A 23,656-nucleotide genomic window follows, 5' to 3' on the forward strand; every position below is an offset into this window, starting at 1 on the left:
GAAAGGCAAGAGAAAGAAGCCACTGCATTTTGGAGACTTGGGAGAGGGCAGAAGAGTAACCCCAACATAAATGTCAACAAGCAGGCCCTGTAATCCCCTGCCAGCAGAGGCCATTCCTGCCACCCGTTACACATCAACTCTCTTCTCTCTAACTGAGAAACCTTTTAAAATATTCATGTTCAAGAAGCCCAGCCTTGCAGGGTGAGGACCCCAGAAACACAGTAAAAATGGAGATCCTGGCATACATTATATTCCTAGAATAGAATAGATCATTTTTAAGGGCCAGTCCTGGCTGAACAGCCCACATGCCAGGACACTGGATGAAGAACTGTGCAAGGCTGCCATCTTCCACACCACCTCCATAGCCCAGGGTTTGCCTTTACTATCATGGTAAACACTACAGCAGACAGAGGATAGCTCATTCAAGACTGAACTGAATACCTTTCTAACTCCTGACAGTACCATTACAACTGTGGTTTTAAATATACCCTAAAAACCTGTCTCCAGGGACTTGGGAATACAACTCCCACATTATTCAAGCACTACAATTTTCATTTTAAATAACCGTGTGAATCCCATGAACATAATCACAAGTCATAAGGTTCAAAGCCTTCTTAGCTCTTTGAAAGCATTTGTATTTCATTTTAAGTGGCATGCAGGGACATGCAAAGGAGAAAAAACAAAAGGCAAAACAAAAACAACCCTACTCCCCCAAAACCAGGCTATGGTATACACCTCCTTACAAAAACAAACAACAAAAGGGAACTGTAGACTATCAGTATTTTGGCTGCTCTTACACTATACTTTGGTGAATACTTGATATATCCTGTGCCTAAAATCTACAGATGTCACTTACATGAGGTCAGGTCTGAAGCGATGGATAATTGCACACAGTGCAAGGCCGCTTTTCCAGGAGGTAGTCAGGTCTGTGATGTTAACATTACGGTACCCTTCTGTCTGTTTCTGACACCAGGTCAAGAGTTTGTTAGGTCGAATGTCTGACTCTACGGTTAACGAAGATCAAATATTTCAATCATTTTTTGTATGCTCAGAAAGCTTCAATATTTCACTACAAACATGAGATCCCACATACCTCGTCTTGAGAGATTCACTGATCTTCTAATGGAGCTTGCTCTTTCAAGAGAACATTGCTGTAACTCATTGGTAACGTATAATTGTCTCACCTACAAGTTAAAATTATTTGTAAGATGTTCGAATTGCTTGAAGGGCAAAAACATTTATTTTAATTTTTTTTTCTTTCTAGGTTAACTTTATCTACAGCTGGATTGAGGCTATGGAGACTCCTGAAGATTTTATGTACTGTTTGTGGCCCATGGACAAAAGAAATCCCACAAAAGTAACAAACACCTGTGATTTCACAAGCAAGTCTTTTAAGTACTGACCTGGTGAGGTCGAACACAGCTTGAGTTCAAGTTCGGGTACCTCGTTCCTGGGTCAATGGTATACTGGTCAAAATTCTTGTTAATATTTTCAGGGGTAGTCTGAGGCAAGAGTCGATAAATACTCTCCCTTACAAAGAAAAAAAAAAAGATGCAAAATAAATAATTAATACATTATAATCAATATAAAAAGTTTTGTTGTTGTTGTTGTTGTTTTTTGTTTTGTAGTTACCTGTACCTTTATTTTGATTCTGCCAGGACAAGTGTTATGTACTAACTGCATAATGCATCCATCCTACTTCTTACCCCCAGCCAACAGGAAAAAGATGCCAGACAGAAAAAGGTCAACAAAAAGACAGACTCTTAGAACTAATGCCCATATTTTCCTGAGGCAGGAAGAGAGCAAGAAGATGAACTTAAAAAAAGAAGATTACATCATACAGTCATCTGGTTTTGCTTTAACCTCCACCCAAGGAGTAACTTTTTCACCACATAACAGCTCAAAACCCCGTCACTCCATATTCCTATAACCACCACAGTCTTTTTTATTATGCTGTTCAATTTTCCACTGGGGACTATTTAGTGTTTGAGTCATCACACACGCTTCTATCTTAAAAATCCTCAAAGCGCTGTACTTTGTAATGCTCCTACTTGCATTACCACAACCATGACTATTTCTAAAGTCTATCTGCCCCTAAAAGAGTGTGGACAGCTGCAGGACAGCAGGGCGGCTGCTGTCAGCACCAAAGTCAGCAGCTTCAACCATCAGACCATTGCCACACCAGGATTACTGGTGCAGTTAACAACAGGTTTTTGCTCTGATCAAAAAGTCATTACACAGAGAAGCTTATGATTCAGCAGTACAGCAATTCATCTTTGCACACATGTATCAGTCTAAACAGAGAGGGCTGTCGACCTACTAAGCCAAAATGCGAAGTTAAAATCGCAGATACTAATAATGAAAGCTGATGGCTTTGAAGTATTTGTTTACAATAGTTTCAGTGATGAACATCTTTTTTGTTAATGAAATGAAAAAAAAAAAAAAAATCCCACACAATCAGCACAACAACAAACACAAAACACAGGTTCTGAGATGCTTGGAGAGTTACTTCTTTTTACAAGTTCATAGAATCATAGGATGGTTTAGGTTGGAAAGGACCTTCAAGATCACTGAGCTCCAATACCCCTGACATGGGCAGGGTTGCTATCCACAAGATCAGGCTGCCCAGGGCTCCATCTAGTCTGGCCTTGAACACCTCCAGGAGGGAGGCATCCACAACTTCTCTGGGCAACCTGTAGTTGTTAAACTACAGGTCTAAAGATAACACAAGATTTTTCCCACTCAAAGATTACACTTAAATCTAGTCATTCCTAATTTAAATTAGTGATTTAGACCATGCCATGCATGCTGCTGGATCTCTGAATCAATGTACAGAAGCCTGTAAAGCAACAGTCTGCTGCCATTGTAAACTGTTTAATAACCTAAAAGAACAGATAATTTCAATTGAATGCCATTGCAGGAAAACAAAATTTTTATCCAGATGGTGTTTCATCTTCCACTGCCTTCAACCAACACACAGCAACTCCTTAAAACACTCTGAAAATGAAAAAGATAAAAGCAGAGCTCACCGTTCAGCAAGGATTTCTAGCGGGGGTTTTCCTTGAGCCCAGCTTCGCACCATCCAAGCAGTATCAAAAGCAGCTAAGAAGCCCCTTGCACAGCCAGTACCCATTGGCCAGAAAGGCTGTAAGAGACATTTACATTTCAACTCTCTGTATTTCATCAGGTTTTATTACAGAACTAACTTGTGATGTGAACTTGGAGCTTAAGGTTTCATACTTAGCAAAGCAGCCTGGAAAGAGTTAAAATACAATACAGCCAATTCCTACAGTTCTTAGAGGTTTGTGTAAGTCTCAGGTAACGAAGAAGACTGTTCTTTTACTTTTTCACTTTTTTTACATTTTTTACTTTTTTTTTTTTTTACTTAGTTTTCATTTGGATGAGTCTTCTCAAACACCTCAGGCTGTCAGTCTGGTTAAAAATAATAATAATAAAACAAACGCATCCATTAGCTGTAGCACACAGTTTTTGTTTAAGAAAAAACATATTGAAGCAAAGACACAGCAATAAAATTTGGATAAAGTTTTTCCCTCTGACTGAAGTCAGGAGAGTTATGCCATGCACCTAAGCCGAGGACACACAGCTCACAGTTTTCAGACAGAAATACAACAGGCATAAAGCAAAACAGAAACCCAGACAGGGACTACCAGCCAAGCATTAGTTATGACATAAACTATGGCATTAAAAAGAAGAGAGAATAAAACAAGGAAGGTACATTTGTTTCAGGACATGGAAGAGAATGCAGAGACTGTTTGAGAAGGCAGATAAAATGGCTGGATTAAAAAAAAAAATCAAATATAAGCCTAGGTATACCTCAAGTAAACTATCTCCAACAAGTGCAACCAGAAGCTGATGTCTGTGCCTTTCTCTCACCAGTGCAGCATTCTCAGATGCATACATAGATGTAAAATCAAACATCGCTACATCTGGCTGCCCATAGTGATTAATTGCAAAATCCAAGGAAGGCAGCTGATAGTTGGTCGCAAAGTCAGCAGCTTCTCGAGCGTAGGACAGCAAATTGCTCTGGTTCACATTCTCCCCACTGAGCAGTAATTCGGTATCAATATAGTCCTGCAAGAGAGAGGGGTGAAAGATTACACACTCCATCTATCCTCTCTGAAATGGAGCCCTGATGTCTTGTAGCATCAGAGCAAAACATACATCTCCTGGCATAAAGAACCAAGAGAAATTTACCACGACCTCTGAAAAGTACACAAATATAGGTTTCTTCTGCTACCGTAAACAGGATCACCATGCCAATACTGAAAAGCACACTGATTTGCAATAACTGATTATGGAACCTCCCAGCTCCTTAGCTATGTGCTTTCTTCATAACTTCCATTCTATCAAAAGATGCGATCACCATCACTCCAGCTCTTTGTCCTTTGAGTGCACCCCACACAAAAAAACAAATGGGAGCAGAAATAATTGCAAAAAAACGATGCTTACATGCCACACTCAACAAAAAGGTTTGACTTAACAGCTCAGTTAAGTGGACACATTTGAACTTGGACCACAGAAGTTTTCCTGTTCTTGTCTTGGGTTGGTTTTGCTTTTTTTGTTTGAGTGGTGTTTGTTGTTGTTGTTGTTGTTTTGGTTTTTTGGGAGGTTTTTTTTTTTTGTCTGTTTTTCCAGCCAGCATGGTAAAGGACATTCCCTTTACAGGTCACTCTATTTAAAGCCTAAGATTATTAATAAGGCAGCTTCTATTTACAGTTTAATCACAGATGAGACCCCCTAATCACCAGGATGATGCTACAGAATGGCTATGAGCCTAGCTGTCTTTCAGCAGATTGTTCTCTTTGCTCAGATGTGAGAGACTCAGGAAGATGACTGCTAGTCTGGAGCCACAGCTCCTCTTCCTTAAATGCTCCACCCCACCCACCTGCAGACATCAGCCTCTTAGCTTCAGGGGCCACCCACCACTGTTCTCAAAGTCAACCACCCTTCCTTCGCCTCTACCACTCTGGCTGCATCCTCCAAAAAGGCTGGAAATCATAGCATTGAGTTGAGTGGTCCCATCAAAAAGAAGTCTTCTAACAGCTCCCTATAGGCTTTCTAAGGGAAATTATAATTTTGGCACTGTCTTATTTCACAAGAAAATTTGCCTACTACTGCATTTCCAGGAAGAGAAATTTAAATAGTGCCATAAGTAGTGCCAGAACAATTTCTAGAAACAAAGGAAAAATACCTCCTTCTTTTAGAGAACAACAACAACAACAACAACAAAAAAAAAAAAAACAAATAGAAGAAAAAAACACTGTCTTTCAAAAGGCCTCAGAAATTCCCAATTATTTTTGAAAGCTCAGGCCCATGTGTGTACACATTTGTTCCAGCAGGTTTCATCAACTTTGGAGAATTTGCAACTTAATGTGGGGTAGACCATTACACTTCCTTGTTTGCCTGATAAAGCTGGTTAAACTTAAAGAGGTTCTTATTTTTCAGGTTGATGACAATACCAGGCACTTCCAAGCTGAAGGAAAATCCTATTTCAGCCAGTCCCGAAACTGAGAAATTAAGTAAGCATCATTTTCAGCTCTCTAAAGGAACTTTGTGCCAACAGAGGGAAAAAAAAAACACCACCACCAAAAAATACAACCAGTAAACAGAGTAAGATCTAAGTGATCTGATCTTAAATCAAGTGACATAGTAAGTCTATGAACACCTTCTATAACATGGAATAACATTTGTACAGGCGTTCACACTTATTATGTGACAAGTAAATGAAGTAAAGCTTTATCCAGAATTTTTACATACATTTATAATCACTCCTTTGTCCAGAAGACTTTGTTTTTTTGCTGTCATCACAAAATAATGTGTGCTATCTTTGTAGTAAACAATATTCTCCAAGTCAATTCCTGAAAGAGAATACACTTGTTACAAAGTACAAGGCATTTTCTGTCATTTACTAACAATACTACTGTTAGACCTACAAGTTTCTTCTTGGAACACATTCACTTTCCGAAGGAGATTTGGCCTTACCCAACAAGAGTCACCACATAATTCAAAGATACCTGGCATTCTACTAAGGAAAAGCCAGTTAATTACAGCCTTATTAATGGGACCTTTGATAGGGCAAGAGGGAACAGTTTTAAACTAAAAAGGGGGGAGATTCAGATCAGAAGTCAGGGGAAGTTTTTCCACTGAGAGAGTGGTGAGGTGCTGGAACAGGTCACCCAGAGTGGTTGTGCATGCCCTATTCCTGGAGGTGCACAAGGCCAGGCTGGATGGGGCTCTGGACAGTCTGATCTAATGTCTGATTCAGTGGTTGGCAACCCTGCCCACAGAAGAGGGTTTGGAGCCAGGTGATCTTTGAGGTCCCTTCCAACTCAAGCCATTCTACGATTCTATGGTGAGTCTTCTGGGGGGGAGAGAAAGAGGAATACAGGGAACAATAAGCTTTTTAGGTTGCTAGACCTCTGGCTTTAGGTCTAACCGTGAGTTTTGATGATGTTACAATAGCAATATTAATAATAAATTAGCCGTAAGAGGGGAATTGTTTCAGAATAGTTGCATCCCTTGGAAGTATCTTTTTCTTCAGATGTATTTCACAGTTTATATTCAAATATTTATGGCACTTTATCAGATCTGCACATCAAAAAGAAGAACAAACCCCTCCTAGATAGAAGGGCAACGCCTTTTTCACAGGGTTTAAGCCATTCAGTATGTGAACAGACACAAACAAAACAAACCATGCCACAAGGGAAATCTTTGGGCACTTGAAAAAGCTCCTCTCAAGTTGTTGAACCTGGCTTTTTGTTGTTTTTTTTTTTTAAACAGCTGAGAAAAATTTAAACACTAAAACAAACAACAGTGTGGCAACACCTAAGCTAAAAAGAAAATCCCACCACATCATACATGTACATAACTTCCCTTGGCAAGATTATGACATCATCAGCATTTTATGATTTGTTTTTTAAGGAAATGTATTCAATTTTATGCTAATAGGAATATTCTCCACCTGTTTCCTCTTTAAGGTCTTGGAAGAACTTCTGATTGAAGATGAAAGCAACACCACTAATTTCTTCTACTTTGGCTTCTGCAGTTGTATTTCTGTTTATAAAATTGGCAGTGATAGCTATAGCCAGCTTTCCACGAAACTCCTTTCTCCTAAAACCTGGTAAGCAAAGAAAATAAATAAAAACACTCAAAACTTCACATAAAAGTATAAAGGAGGGTCAGCTGAAGAATACTTGGTCTAATCCAGTATTTCATCAAACAACACAGCCAGCACATTCCATCTTAAATTTTCTTGAATGTCAAGTCTTTTCCCCCCAGTCCCAGCTGCAAAAGTGAAACTGTACTGTGTTTAAGATAAAGTCTCATTTCAAAAACGAACTAAGAAAAAAACAACTGCCTGAAGCCTGAAGGGGCACTAGGGGCAGAAGCTGAACCTGAGAATTTAAAGCCAAGGGGTGAATGAGGATAAACTGGAAAAAGTGCAGATAAATTTAATGGAGAGAAACATATTTAACCTGCTTTATAATAAATGGGATATTTGTTAGAGGAGTAGTAAACAGTTTATGAAAAAACATGCAAAAATCACTAGTCAAAAGTAGCATCTGAGAAAACAGAAACCTCTATAATTGGGCTTAGCTGCACATACAAAAAACGAATGCAGTTTTTCAAAGACTTTAGGGGTTGAAAAATATTCAGTAACTTTAACTTCCTATTTCCAATGTGAACAGTTCAACAAACAAAGTTGCTTGCATTCTCACTTCATCCTACTTTGCTTCCTTTCACAAAAACACCTGCTAAACACCCATCTTGCAATCACACATTCAGTTTTTCTGTTTGTGTATTTTCTTTATGCATAAGGAAACTGAGAAGGACAGGGATTCTGTATTTTCAGCTAATTGCAGAGAATACACATATTTGTATTAAAATATCAGTCACTTATGACTTGTCTCACTGTGCATCCTGATACATTCTCAAGATTTCATTGGAATAAATTTAACATGAAAACATTAGCTTCTGTATGTAAATAACCTTCAGTGCATGAAATATTCCCTCAGATCCTGTTACAGTGATAACTATCAGCTTCTCAGTTGGGTCTGCAGCTGAGGTAAGAATAATTTTATTTTGCTGACACCTGAGTGCTTAAATAATCCTTCACAGGGGATAGTCAGAAGAGATTGTGGAGATTTTTCTAATAGAAGATATCACAAGGAGTTAACTCTTAGCATGTTGCATTTGATAGACATAAGAAAAAAAAACAGATCTATTACAAAGCTAACAAAAAAAAAAAAAGGGAAATGGAGTATTTAGTGAACTTAAATTAACATGGATATAATTAAAGCTACAAGGAAGGCATATAATTAGGTAACAAGCTTGTTCGTGTGATACAGCAGCAGCTTAAGTAGCGTCTCATTAACAAAGAGCTCAGGCAGTCCACATTCTCAGCACTGACTCAAGACCATTAAGTGCTTCCCCCCCTACAATAATTTATTATCTTTTCATATTGCTTCCAAAGTAACTGCTTCTGAAGTTATATCATCTTTACACAGGACTTACACCTCTAATGCCTTCATTAAATACCTGTCAGTCACATTTTGGTCACTAGCTCAAGCATATGGGCATGCCTATGGCACAATAGCAAAAACAATGCAACTCCTGACATGCACCTTGTCAGTCTTCTTTAAGTTAAATAATCATGCAGTTACCTAACACTGAAGGTAGCCCAATGGAATCACGCTATATTCTGGAGGCAAAGCAGATACAGACAGTGCTGAGAATCAGTCACAACATTTAAGTAACTATTTTGAGCCACAACTTAACAACCATAGTAGAGCATAGCACATAAAAAAAACCCTTGTGTGGATTTAAAGACAGCATGCTGCTTTTTGTTCTCTGTCTTCCAGGTCCTCCAATATACCTTAGCAGAAAAAATCAACATGGCTAAAAGCAGACATCCACCTACCTTCTAATGTGTTTCTGCGGCCATCTGCACCAATAATAACATCAAATTCATATTCTGACAAAGGATGATCCACAGGGAGAAACTCAGCCCTCCAACCTATCTCTATAAGCACAAAGAATCAAAGAACAATATCAAAGATACAGTAGGGTTTTCAGCGTGACGAAAAGGTATCAGGATAAGTGGTCTATTTCTCACTCAAATAGATTTGCATTCTGCTTCTAAGGCCCATATCACAAGTACGTGCTTACAAAAATATTCTCACAACTACTTTATTAAGAGAGCATATATACATATTAACAGGAAGAGATGGATTTTAAAAGAAGAAAAATAGCCTCCTCACATCAATACTTTTAATTCTGTCTTCTAAACAGTAATTTAACGGAAGTATAGTGATGAAGCTGAATTCCATATTTGCATTAACTTTAAACTATTTGACTAAAAGCATTTGTATTGCCAACACTCAAAAGATATATAACAGATTTTAAGTACTTTTAACAATTTATTTACTCTGCTATTGGCACATGAACATTTACAAAGGGCTAGCATAGTATTTTAATGAAGTTAAACCATAAAATATTCTACTATTCCTTAAATACTTAAATAGAGAGATTTTTTCTTTATTTCATAGAAAAATCTTGCATAAGATGACTGATATGATTGTGAGCAAGCGGGAGTTGTATCAAATGTGAAAGCAAAATGAGGCCCAGGGTGCTTCATCCATTCTCTATATTTATATTATCAATCAAAAATTGTTTTTGCAAGAAGATACCACAAAGCCACACCAGACTTCCTACAAGGCCTCAAAAGCATGCCAGAAGGCACAGTACGAAACCTTAACTTTTAAAGCTGGATCATATTGTAAGAATTATCAGAGCATTGTCACAACAATACTTATGCCTATAGTTGCAGACAGCAAACCTGGCTAAAAAAGAAGGGCAAAAGATTCCCATTCCTTTAAGCAGAATTCAACTACCTTGACAGATTTCTCATAAGACCTGACATGAAGTTTCTCTGTAAATAATCAAATCACATTATGATAAGCCATACTTTGATTTTCCTGATCTTCAGGGGGTTCCAGGACTTTCACAAACTCTAGATTCACATGGATTTCAACTCCTAGCATAAGTGCAACTTTGAAGAGGATAAGTTGAAGTTGTCGAATACCTGTAAATAGCAAGAAGCAAAGATGTATTTAATGCATAAGCAAGTAAAGGTGCTGTCAGCATGCCACCCAGTTGATAACAAAAGCATATAGCACTTTTATTTCCCATATTGCAGCAAATTCAAATGCAGCAGCTACCACAGGACATTGTTTTCATTTTCCAGTCTCATTGGTAATAAAACTAATTTCCATGATTTTCTTAAAAATATTTTTAAAGCCTGCCTTCTTAGCAATATTTAGAGTACTTGTATACTCAATATGCCAAGCATCTGAAGAAAAAAAATTTACAGAACAAAATAATTCCTGTGAAATACCACATTTATGCCTATTTTCTCATCTACCTTTAGCATACTAGAATGAATATCAAGATTCCACATACAGCTGTAATAAAATCCTATTTTTTTAACAAGTCCGGACTAAACAAACTGCTCCATAAGACTGTCATTTGTCCAACTGCTTAAATGAGACCGTTTTATTCTCTCTTCTTAACATGCACACACATTTATGGCAGATAAGCTTTCTGTCAAGCATAGAAAATCTCCACCCATCTGATCCCAGCGTGTCTTCTACCTGAACACAGTCCATATCCTTAGGTACTTACTGATGTGATCAATGGATCCTGCACAGAACTTCCCATAAAATTTCTTTGCTCCTAGTCCCCGGAGGTCATGGATTGTAAACGGCCAGAGATGCAACACATTGTTTCTTGAAAAAGTGTCCCGCTTCTCCACGACGACAACTTTGGCTCCCAGGAAGGCAAGTTCTATGGCAGTCCGCAAGCCACATGGGCCACCTCCAATAATTAAACACTACCACAAAAAAAAAAAAGGAAGATTTACATGGGATTTGGTACTGGTTTCTAAATAATCTCTAACTTATTCTATAGTTATGACTTGATATTTGGTCAGACTCATGCTACCAAGAACGTCTTCAAGTCGACTGTATAAATCAATAAACAGAAATTTTGTTTGCATGGGGCATTTAGATAATTTACAAAGGAGGATGAATTTCTTCATGCAGATGTAAGAACATCTGACAAGAAGATGTGACAGAAGGTACTGTGGAAAGTCAAACACCTCTTAGAATCTACCTGAATGTCTCTCAGTTACATTCAGCATTTCAGAAGCATTTGCAGTAAATAGTATTACATCTACATAAAATGGAACAGAAATAAGTGGTCTTGATGTAGACTTTATATATTTAGTATGAGGGAATCAGCACACAATTGCTGGAGCTGCTAGTTAAGCCAGCAGTCTTACTGTATTAGTTACCCTCCTCCAAATGACAAAACATCCTGAATAGAAGAGCCTGGTTCATCTGCTGCTGTAAGGCAGGGGTATGTCAAGGGAAGTCAGTTGGCTTGTCCTGCTTCACCACAAGTGGGGAACGGGGCAAACCTTACTCCATTTCATGCAGTGGTCAACATCCTTACCATTAAGACAATCACTTCTTAGGGGCTTTAATCTGAATGTGAGCATTCTTAGAAGAAAAAAATGCAACTATTAAAGAGAATTCTCACCTACATTTTAGCTGACAGCTGTGAGTTTTCACAGATTAACAAGCAAACCATTTCCAGAAAACTACTAAAATCCAAATATATTTGATGTTTGCATTTTCCTGCTTGATTACTAAAAACTGCCTAGAAACAGCCTTGGAAGCTCAACAACGCTCACACTCCCCCCCCAAGGGCTAGAAGGAAAAAAAACTCCTAAAAATCACAAAGGCCTCATAATACCTACACCATCAGTTCAAGCAATGGGCAAGGAATAGGGAGGGACAAGGTGGGCACAAGCTGAGGGGAGAGCTCTGGATCCAAGGCTGAGCTGTGCCGCAGAGCAAATCCAAAACCATTATCTCACAACGCAGACATGCTCTTGTGTGTCCCACATACATAGCCAGACAGCGATTACAGTTTCAAAGCAAGCATGGACTGTATCTGGAGGCTCATTGGATAGGAGTCTGGTTCCCATTACAGTTCTTTCATAAAATGGGGTCATTTATTTATTTTGGTTTGTTCACTTGTTTTCAGGTTTCAAGATCTTAAAAATTATCTGGCATTGACTACTGCCCATGACTTCGGTCCAAGCAAAACATATAAGTATAAAAACATCTTTTTTGTTTTAAATTGAATACTGTAAAGAATTCATATTCTCACTGAAACATAAGGTGTTTCTGCAGTGATTTAAGCAAGAGTTTTCTTAACTAGTTATTAAGAAGTTAAAGTTGCTGTACTTCCATATCCATACCCGATTTATAACTTATATTTATTATATATTATTATTATTATTTTATTTATATTTATAATTTAAGAAGAATATTCCTCACTGCATGGTAAGTAGTAAGAAAACACCAACAGATACTATTATATAAAGGAGAAAAACATAGTGTGGAAGATACCCTGACTTAAGAAGAGGATTGCTGACAGAGTCCGGGTCAGCTCTTTTCCGTCATCCTTGTAATTGACACGAGTACTCCGAGTTCTAACAAACAAGTGACTGCCTTCACAGCTACACAGACTTCCAACAATGTTTAGCAAGCAGTTAGAAACATTTCACAAATCAAGATCATACATGGTTTGATAAGGGCTTTTTTGCTTTCCCCCTTAGGGGTGGGGAGAGGGTTAGGTTTTTGGGTGTTTTTTGTTTGTTTGTTTGTTTGTGGTTGTGTGGGAATACAAGAAAAGCTGTTCAGAGCAGCAGCTGTGGAGCAAGATAAACAGCATGAGAACCAAGGACACCTCTAGAAGGAGAAGAAGGGACTCACAGCCCTGATTGGATTTGTGCAAGTATTGACAGTTGATAAATGTTTTGTAGAATGCTCTGTTGACACGTAATGGTGGCTGGGAAAGTTGTAAGGGCAGATGGGAAAGCTAGAAAACAAAAACTTGTGAAGTTATATAAGGGATGTGAGAACTTGTAATAAACGATTTGGATCATTCACGTCTGTGTGCCTCAAACACTGCATGGTTGTTGGTTTTTTGTTTGGTTCATACATTATGATGTATGTCAGTATATATTTATTATAAATAAATGCAACTTTAAAAGAAACAACTCCCCCCCAAAAAAACCACTCTTTTGAGATTTAGTCATAGTGGATCTTGCCAAATAATAAAACCCACACAGAAGATACTGTTAGTTCACTATGGTGCTCCACACCACGGAATGTTAAAACTAAGGTTGACGTTACCCTCTCCTCTCCTCCTATCAACACAGATGAAATATCTCACTAATCTCCTGGAGACCCTTTGAAAAATGGTTGTGTATTTGCCATCCATTCATCGTTACCTTCAATAAACATATTTGTGTCAAAACTATTTGTTCTTTGATTTATTAAGGATGCTTCCTGCTGACATACATTTGGCACTCTGTCTTCTTTCTTAAAACTTCCGGGATCAAAACCAGCGCAAAACTCTTGCAAAGGTAATGCCTGCTGCACTTATGCTCCTACCTTTATTGCATAATGAAAGGGACCATTCCAGTCATCTGTCACAGCCCATCCTTCCCATCTCTCCACTTGCAAATTAAGTCAAAGAGCAGATAAACCTTTCTATAACCAGCCTAGAAGGAACCTTGATTAGCCTTTTATTTTCAGCAGCTGTTACCACAGACTTCTAGTTCATTGGGGGCTGCTCTTGAAATTACTTTATTGCAATTTACTTTATAAATAAGCATGCACATATTTTATAAAACTTGACTAAAGTCTCTGAGTACATAATGAGTTTCTACAGCACTGTTAAAAAGCACTGTGTTTATCTCTCAAATATAATTATTTGTTTCTGTAACTTGTCCCATGCCATAACCAAAACTCTACTTACTGCAGTAACTTCAGATTGCTTTCCAGGTTCAATTAAAAAGCCATCAGAAAGTTTCACATGCAATATAAGAATACACAGTATTTGTTAAGTCTCAAGTTATATTCTCCTCAAAGGAAGTAAATCTGACAACTGGGGATGGTGCCTGCTCTCTGTTAGTACATTTAAGAGTAACAGTATCTGAAAAACCTCTGACAAATGCTTCTTCAAGCACAAGGGCAAGTAGCAATGACCTAAATGACAGCACAAGTTATCCCTCCAAAACTGGGATGACTTGTGTTCCTGACACAGTTTTTCAGTATGACCTCCTGCAAATAACACACAGATTTATTGCTCTGGAAATGGAAGTGGAGGAAAAGGAAAGAGGAAGGAGCAGGGGCCTCTCACAACCCCTCCCATTCCTCACTATTAAGTCCTCAGCCTGTGAATCCCTGCACCTATATCCCATTCTGGTAAAACCACACACAGCTTAACAGCTGAGAATTTGCAGAATGCCTCCCCATTGGTTTTCACACAGTAAACTGAGCTTAAAGAAATAACAGATTTTGAAAGGAAGGAAGTAGGGAGGAAGAATGTTAGTACTATGTTAAAAACAAACAAACAAAAGGAGCCACTAAACAATAAAAAAGCTTCAGAATGACCTATGTAGTCACAGAAATCTCACTGACTTCAATAAACTTCAATAAAGGCAGAACTGACATGCTCAAACTCAAGGAATGTAGCAGTTGGTAGCAGTACGTGAATGCTGAACACAACCAACATTTCTTTGCAGTTAGATAGAATGCACTGCAGCTCAGTGTATTAACATTCATAGAATCATAGAATCACAAGGTTGGAAAGGACCTACAAGATCATCTAGTCCAACCATCTTCCCATTACCGTAGCTACAACAAACCACTAAACCAGATCTCGTAGCTCCTCATCCAGATGCCTCTTGAACACTGCCAGGGACGGCGACTCCACCACCTGCCTGGGCAGCCATTCCAGCACTTGAATTTCTATTGCCCAACTTCAAATCCCTCCACCCTCTCCTGTCTGAGGTATTCAACCATTAAATTGCTGCCAGAAAACAGAACTGTTCCATGACAACACACCACCCCTCCCAAATATCTTTCTAATATAAAGATGAAAGTTACAATCACAGCAGGAATTCAGAGCTTTCTCATTTCTACCCTTACAGCTACTCAGAACAGAGGAAATAAATTTTGGACAGGAGCTTAACAGGAGCTGGATTGACACAGAGAGACCTTTTGTTCCATGGCACACTAGCCAGAAGCACCATTTCCACTCTTCAGTGGAAATCTACATGTACACCAGTGAAAAACTAATGAGAGATACCCACCTAGATTATCTTTCTCTAACTGGTACACAGCATTCACCCAAATCACAACTTGAGACCCACAGGGACAGCTCTTGCCACAGGAAACAGGCAAGAAGGGAGACCTTCACCACACACCTGGAAGACACTGGTTGGTGGCACAGGTGCCCCTGGCAGCCATTGTACCCCTGACAGTGCCAGAAATCCCACAGCCAAAGGGCCTGCAGGCTGCACAGTGACAGGCTATGCTGTCTTCCCATGGCAAACCTGCTCCATGGTTTGCACTGGACTACAGGTGCATTCAGTGCAGTAGATGGTGCATCCAGAACATCTCAGTGCCTCAGTCTTCAGGAAGCAACACTGGGGGGGACAGGGATGCATCAAGAATTAATTTCACTTACACCACAGGATTATATTCTACATGGATTTGAGCAAGCCATGAAATTCAATGAAACAACACATTTTCTGGATCAGCAATGACTTTCTCTGGAAAGGCTCCAAAGGAAAACAGCTGCAGAAGCATCTAAAGCAGACAGCTACCAGAAGTGCAGCAGGAAGCTCTCCCCACCACAGTGCTTTTCAATTCATCCCCTTCAATACATAGAAGAAAGCTTTTGGCAGGAACAGAGCTGCTCAGTCAGACATTCCTGACTTACTGACTTAAAAGTTCATGTCACATTCGTAGCCTCAGATTTATCACATAAATTCAGCGTCACTGGATACTGACATGCAAATGTACCCTGATTCTACTGGATTGACTGTATATATATATATATATATATATATATATATATATATATATATATATATATTTGAAACATTATAATTCAAGTCACTTCAAAGTTTATGTCCTGCTTCAGACAACATTAAAATATTGAGAGCTAAAGCTGTACTAAAAACAATCAGCAGGTTAAGTTCAAATATGTATAATGCGTATAGGCACAATGTGTTAATGTGTTTTGTCAACCCAATACACTGAGTCTGGTCTTGCTTTAGCCCTTGTCTATCAAAGCATTTAAATATACAGTTATGCCCTTAAGTCCAACAACTCTCCCCCCTGGTACAAAACAGTTGCATCTCCCTTTCTGCATACCTACCTGAATACAGGCACCAGCCAAGGATGAAGGACATGCTGCAGTAAGGTGCTCATGTACCAACCATGCGAGCTGTGCAAGCACAACGACCCCTTGGAAGGCAAATGCCCTACACTGTCCAACATGCTTGTAGTCATTGCCTGCCAGCCAACTTAATAAACGCTGCCCTACCTATAGAGCCGGGTTTACTAAACTGCAACAGATAGGAACCATGTAAGTAATAGTGATAACCATAGACAAAGATGACAGTGATCTGAGAGTATTCATTTGTCCGTAGTATACATCATTATAAAAGAGATGGTGCCAAGCTGAAATAAGAATTGTAACACGCATTATAATCAAAATTTCTGTCATTTACAGATCTATACTACATGCAATTATTAAAAGAAAAAGAAATCATTCATCAAAATAAGTAGGGAAAAATCATATAGGAGCTAATTAAACTTACTCCACAAAAATTAATTCTAACCCTTGCTAACACTATAAGGAGCTCGTAAAACATACTATAATAGAGGAAAATATGCTTTTAGAAACTGTTTAATTTGACAAAACTAATAATTCAGTTAAATGTATTTTAATGACAGGTCCTAATTCTCCAAAGGGTTATGGAAGCACTTTATTTAAATGTGCTATAGACAGTTCCAAAAACTACCTTAAAATATGAAGACTAGATGGATCTTGCTGAACAGACGTTTTTGGACACCACATAAATACCGCTTTTCAAAGGCAACTGGAACAGCAAGGCTCGTGCACCTCTAATTGCCACCAACCACAGCAGCAAAACCCGGTCCAGCACAGAAATGCTTTTTATCCCACCAGTATTTTATTTTATTCCTTATACCCTCAGCTGAGTGCCTCTCAAATATGCAGCTTGCTCTATTCCTGCCAAAAGCATTTGTATCAGTAACTGGCAAAAAATGGAGACACTGCTTTTTTTTTTTTTTTTTTAAGTTTTCTTTTTTTTTCTTTCTTTTTTTTTTTTTTTTTTTTCCCCTAAAGAAAAAAAACAGCCCTGCAGTATGGATTTGAAGCTCCCTAATCCAGGCTGATTTTGGACAGAGTGCTTTCCCCCAGTACTGTGCCCTGCAGTTGCTGCCCTTGCAGCTGGACACAGTGCAATCCAGGGATCAGAGGATCTATCTTTATTGCACTGCTTTTTTTTATGTGGACAAAATGCCAGAAGTGAAACATTAGTACATTTATTGCATTCATTTGGCTCATCTTTACTAGGATTTTTTGGAAGATAAGCTTCTGCATGGAAAAAAACATGTGCCTTCATTTTTCCTGGATGAATTCAGACATGCTTGCCCAGCCATCCTCTCTGTCTCTAGGACATGCCTACTAATATTAGATTTGTTCATAAAAATCTTTTCATAGTTTGAAATTAAAGCAATGGTATGAAAGACATCTGAAACTTGTAGTCTGCTAAGCAACACATCAGTGAGGGTCTATGTGCATTCTGGAATTTCAGGAGTTCCTTCACTGATGCATCAAGGCTGACAGGACTTTGTTTTGTGGAACTGTTCTCAAGAGCTCTCTTGAGAGGCCTTGGTCATACTTAAATATCTTGGCTTCATCTCAAAGCTTTTATAACAACTTCTAAAAAAAAAAAAAATGAATTAAAAAAATGTAATTGGTAGACATGATACAAAGAAGTATCTCAAGAGACTTTCACTTCCTCTCCGGGACACTTTCAGTTATTTGAAGAAAACCTGCATGTCTGACAAGAAACCTCATTCTGCTTTTAATAAAAAGATTACATAGCAAAAGTCAGGCAAGTGTTTTAATCCAAAGATCTCCTCAAATAAAACACAAAAGAAACCCCTGACATCCTTTGGAATCAAACACGTATGTGCTGTTTTCTCACCTGTCTCTCACTATAATCAAAACAGAGGAGAAAAAAAAAAAAAAAAGAAAGAAAAAAAAAAAGAAGAAAAAAAGAGGTGGTGCCCTTCCTTTCTTCTCTTTGTCCATTTGCTTCAACAATCAAAATGAAAACAAGATAAACCTTGCAGGAAGAACACTGCCTGACTATCTTGGACATGAATACGGTTCACACCATTTATTCACACCACCATTTTGGTAAGTTTATGCCTGTAATGCTGAGATAATACTTTAAAGCTTTCTTTAAAAACTTCTGAAAAAATAAAATTAAAATCCAGAAAGAGATAACACAACACAAACAAGAAGTGGAGGCACCAACAGCCTTGCCCTTAAGCGCAGCAAAGAATAAAAGGAGACCAAGCCTTGAGTCCCGTAAACCTTTGTGAGTAGTGACATTACTGAGATTGTGACAGCAAGAACAAAATGAATCCGACACATGGTTTCAGAGTCAGGGGCTTAATGAACCACGCTGACCAGCCAGCAGAGGACTTGTCTGCAAACCCAGAGGAAAGGATTTCTCATGCCTGAAGGCATCCAAAGTATGCAAACAAGTTGGTCAACAACCACGTAGCTTTGCTACAGGAAGAAGTTGGCAATATGTTAGTTAAAAAGAAAAAAGATAAAAACAAAACACACAGAAACCAGCGTGCTACAACCTGGCATGTCCACAGATACGAAGTATCACTCAAAACCTGAAATCTTGTAGCTGATCAACAATCTATGAAGTCACCTAAGATTCCATTTCAAAACTGGCTTTAGAAAGAAAGTAGCAAGTGTAATTACTTCAAGGCTATTTCACAGCATATTTCATAATACGTTTGGAATCTATTTGCATATCAGGCTAGTTGTTAACCAAAATCTAATCAAGGTTTAGCTCTTAAAAGTCACTAGTGGGTAAATGAGCTCAAAAATGAACCATTGGGTTTAAAGCAGAATCAAGATTTGTATTTATTATTTTTAAAGGATTGAATAATCAAATCATTTCCATCTTCCCTAAGTAGAATGACTGGACAGAAGCATACCGCAGCTCTAGCTAAGCACAAAACGTAGAACTGTGTAAGTGGCCAATAGTTTGGAGCTCCTGGGCTCTATTTTCTTCTGGGTCACAATGTATTATTCAAACACCTTCATTCTCTAGTGCCAGCACTCATGGCCACAGAACTAGTAAAGTCAAATAATGTTTGACTTCAGTCACTTGTACATGTCAATTTACCACAGGCAGACAATGTTTTTCTTTTTTTATTTACAGTTTTATTTACCAATTGAAAGCACTAGGTATTGCATGACCACCACCACTTATTGTATCTGACTGTCAACAAGAAAGATGAATTAGAACAAGTCTCACAATTGGAATAAGAAAATGTATCATTTCAGGACATAAAGTATGAAAAATTGAAAAAAAATAAAAAATAAAAAATAAAAGGTACGTGCTCTGAAAAGAGGTGTAGAGTTGAAAACACACTCCATGACTCACAAGGTGTAAAAAGTCTGTTTTGCACCAGCAATCAGTGCAACAGAAGGGGCTCAACATACTGATCAGGCTGGTATTTATTTACACAGACATTTACTAATGACTGTTTTCAGTCTGAGACAGGGTGAAGCTCAAGACCCAAGCACCTGCCTGACCTGACCCACACCAGTTGTGCTCGTTCCACCACCCCCAGTACTACTGGGCCACAGCCTGCCCACAGCAGCCCCACAGCCCCGCTGGGCACAACAGCCCTCACCTGCCAGATAAGGCTTAATGCCATCTGCAGCTACTTCCTTCTTACTTGAAAACAAGCAAACGAAAGAAGAACGGATCTGAGGGAAATGCCTTTGTCTTCTACCAAGTGTTTGTTGATCAGAATAAATTCTTGTGGACGATTTGGGTGTGGAACCCTTGGCAGGAAGCTCACTGCCAGCCCTTGCTGAGTTCTCTCATCTCAGTTACTATTTCCCCTGGAGCAGATATTTTATCTGCATTGTAAATTCACCAAGGGCAGCAGGGAGCACAGAAATGGTAGTGGGCACCTCCACAAAATAAGAGGGTTTGCTCTTTCACTTCTCCTTCTAAAGTTGCTCCTATACGTCATCCAGAGGTGCACAGGAAGCTAGAAACATGACACAGGTACGTAGTGGGGTGCAACCACATTTACTTCCAATTAGGATCTTGCTCAAATAAACAAATCCACAGCAACGAACTACAAGCCAGGCAGTGTATTTTGGTCAGTTTCTCACGCAGAAACAGGGCATGATCTCAGGAAATACAGGCTGTTCTTCAGGACTGAAATAGGAGCACCAAGTGTCCAAAGCATAATGCAAGCTCTGAAAAAAAAAAATGGACCTGAAAAAAATGTCTGTTGGGCTCAGCCATGGTCTATTACTGTAAACTGCAAATCATTCTCTGCAGTTTATTCCCAGCTTGCTAGGGACATTACATTCCTTCTCTAGCACAGCCATAACTTTATAGCAGTTTAAAAAAAAAAATCTATTTTCTGAAATCTTGAAAGACAAGATTAGAATTTTAAAGAACTACTGCTCATTCCAGCTTGGTTATATCTGCACCCCATTCTATCCAGTACCTACACTTGTATCAAGTAAGACTAGTACCAGCCTCCAACAGGATTCATTAAATGGCCATGGTTGCAATTCCCCCTGCCTGGCAGCAAACCACTGCCAGCACCGGCGTAAAACTCTGGTTCTCAGCACAGGCATGGGAACCTCGAAAAGGACCTGAACCGTAGGAGACAGGAAATTGCCTTATTGTCTGAAATCTGGTTTTCAGCAGCCAAGCATTTAATCACCTCTTGGTAGAAAAAATTATGCATTTCCTCACTTATCAGTACACAAACATTACCGGGGCAAAGCTGGACCCGTCGCTAACAACAAACCCCTAACAGCTACATCTGGCACTGCAGGGCCTCTCCAGAGCCAGGAGGAAGGCCTGACCCACACTGTGCTGCAGCAGCAGCAGCAGCACCCCTCGCCCCACACACACAGCCCAGCTGGGCCCATGGCCCAACTGCTTCACACAGTCAAATTCAAAAGCACTGCGGGGTCACAGCTGCAGGAATACGCCTCACCATAACCTTTTCTTTCATCCAGACTTAATTAAGCCACTTGTAAGTGACAATACTAATATTGTGTGCAAGAGTAACTGGGTACCACTCCCAGCGGGAATCCTGACGGAGTGTCTAGGAAATCGGGTCAGGGTGGGACAGTTCCCTTCTGTTGATTCCTTGCAAAGTCATTAAGAGAGAGAGAGAAACAGCACAGCGCTGCTAAAGTACAGATGTAAAGCTACTATTATCCTACAAGCCAAATATCTTACAATTCCCAAATGCCTGAGAAAAATAAAAAAATTAAAAAATCTCATTTAGGCTGTCTGATTATGTTACTTTGGCCAGGGTTCATTGTTTTTCATGACTGATAAGCTGAAAAATTGTGTGTTTGTGGAAGTGTCTGTAGGATAATAAAGTGATTCCATTACCCAATCACATACCAAACATTTGCCTCTGCTGACGCAATTTGGCCCAATCTACCAGTTTAAAGCACTGCTCAAAGAGTCAGATGTTCTGTTTTGTTTTCAAAGAACACTGTCTGCTGTGCGTCCTGTCATCACCCCAGCTTCTCCCCATCCGCTCTTTGCAAAATCTTTATAGAAACAAATGAATGAGTAGATAGCATTCAACAGCTGTGGTTTCACTGCACGGTCATAGGTGATGCTCCTCTTTTCCCTGCATCTCAAACCAATCTGCCTCGCCTCTCATTTACATTAATCCCATATCTTCATCTCCTTTGAAATAACACTGTAAAAGTTGCTTGTTACAACTTCTAAAATTAAATGTACAGTGGAGATTCAGCACAATGCTTTAGATGCCCTTTCCTAGAAGGCTAAAAGCAAATACCAAAAAAAAGCAGCTTATTTTTCAAGTATACCAAAAGACCTCAGTGCCACTTCAATTCAGCAGAATGCATGGCACTTAATAACCCCAACTGCTTTGTACTGGATTCTGCCATCCAAGAACTACATATTTATACTCTGATAAGGGCTTAATAAGGCAAAAATCGAAATAATAACTGCTAAAAGAACTTAAGGGTGAAGAGGAGGGTGAGAAGATTGCAGCTGAATGTTATTTCATGGTAATTCACAAACTTCCATTCACTAAACTTCCTATAAATATGGGACTCCTAGTTTCAGTTTTATGGCCTTCACAGGAATGCATTTTTGTTATAATAAGGGAGTCAGCAATGTTATCTCATAGATCTACGTATGGTGTGTTCATTATGAACCCTGATTATAACATTCGGAAATCTCCCCATTTTGATTATTATTCTGAAGAGACTACTATGTCCAGCAAAGGGGATCCGGCCATCTGGATCTCTGTTCTTTACAGAACAAACGGGTTAAAGTTTTCATTTTACAAAGGATATTTTTGAGCTAGGGCACAACTGGCACTCCCTTCTTTCATCTTGCAATTCAAGTGTGTCCTTCAGAAAAAGATATTCGTCACTGGGACACAATCAATCAATGCCTGAACATGCAAACTCAATGGTGTATACAGCACAGGAAAAATCTGGCTGTAAATGCATTACATCAACAAATGCCACTGCTTCAGAAGGAAAATTTAGCCACACCACCAGCAGCAGGTTTATACAAACAGGATGACTTGATTAACTAAGAGACAAGTATTTGTTTAGAACTTCATAGGAACTACAAAGGGGGGAGAGACATCCACAAGCCAGCCTGTCTCTTTTGCCACAAGGGGAAAGACTACAATGGGATGTTTGTAAACAACTGAGCTTTGACAGGAAGACAATTTCTACCTAATAACAAGGAGAGAGGCCTGGAATTCACTCCTCACCCTGCTGGTTAGCCTAAGGCTATGTAACGTGGCAGCAGCCAGCATGGCTCAGGCGTGCCTTTCGCTTTCTCAACTCTGTGGGAAGGAAAACAGTAGATGAAGTAGGTTTTATTAATCCCCAAAGCATTCATTTGACAGTCTTTGGAAATGAGAACAATATGAAAAGAAACGGATGGGGTTTGGCAATCCCGTTTTATCATTCATGGGTGCACCAGCATGGTTAGTACAGGCAGACAAATCTCAGAGCCAGCACTGAGTCAGTCACAAAGCCTCTAGCCTCCATCCCCATTTCAGACACTCAGTTCCTCCTTGGCTGACTCACACCCCTGCCCCCAACTCCACTTCATTCCCACATCCCCTTAAGCCATATGATCTCCTCCGTAACACCACTTTTCTAACCTAGCACCCCAACAAAGGGGCTCACAGAGCCTCCCTATACAGCTCAGCTGTGAATGCCACTGAATCTGGGTTGGACTGACAGCACATAGCACTACTGAGAAGAGCCACTGTGGCTTTATGCAATCCCTGGAAATGTAGCCATAAATAATTTTTGAGTCATTGCAGTAAGTTTCCCAACAGAATTTTTTGGAAAGGAAGTT

The 23,656-nt window shown here is 39.2% G+C and overlaps 1 protein-coding gene across 37 annotated transcripts in view; it reads right to left on the bottom strand.

The window, feature by feature from the left end:
* MICAL2 (microtubule associated monooxygenase, calponin and LIM domain containing 2) overlaps window positions 1-23,656 on the bottom strand; it is a 155,362-nt gene that overhangs the window by 67,899 nt on the left and 63,807 nt on the right. For all 37 annotated transcript variants that reach the window (XM_085548429.1, XM_085548434.1, XM_085548451.1 and 34 more), the window contains 10 exons: window positions 10,705-10,912; window positions 9,989-10,105; window positions 8,942-9,043; window positions 6,983-7,138; window positions 5,779-5,879; window positions 3,835-4,092; window positions 3,030-3,145; window positions 1,404-1,530; window positions 1,094-1,184; window positions 857-1,004 (listed from right to left, as the gene is read on the bottom strand). In XM_085548429.1, coding sequence (XP_085404555.1) covers window positions 857-1,004; window positions 1,094-1,184; window positions 1,404-1,530; window positions 3,030-3,145; window positions 3,835-4,092; window positions 5,779-5,879; window positions 6,983-7,138; window positions 8,942-9,043; window positions 9,989-10,105; window positions 10,705-10,912 — 1,424 coding nt within the window. The remainder of the gene's footprint in view (window positions 1-856; window positions 1,005-1,093; window positions 1,185-1,403; window positions 1,531-3,029; window positions 3,146-3,834; window positions 4,093-5,778; window positions 5,880-6,982; window positions 7,139-8,941; window positions 9,044-9,988; window positions 10,106-10,704; window positions 10,913-23,656) is intronic.

Source organism: Coturnix japonica, chromosome 5 (genome assembly GCF_054131305.1).
Source record: "Coturnix japonica strain WE chromosome 5, WE-NBRP24, whole genome shotgun sequence".
NCBI lineage: Eukaryota > Metazoa > Chordata > Aves > Galliformes > Phasianidae > Coturnix > Coturnix japonica.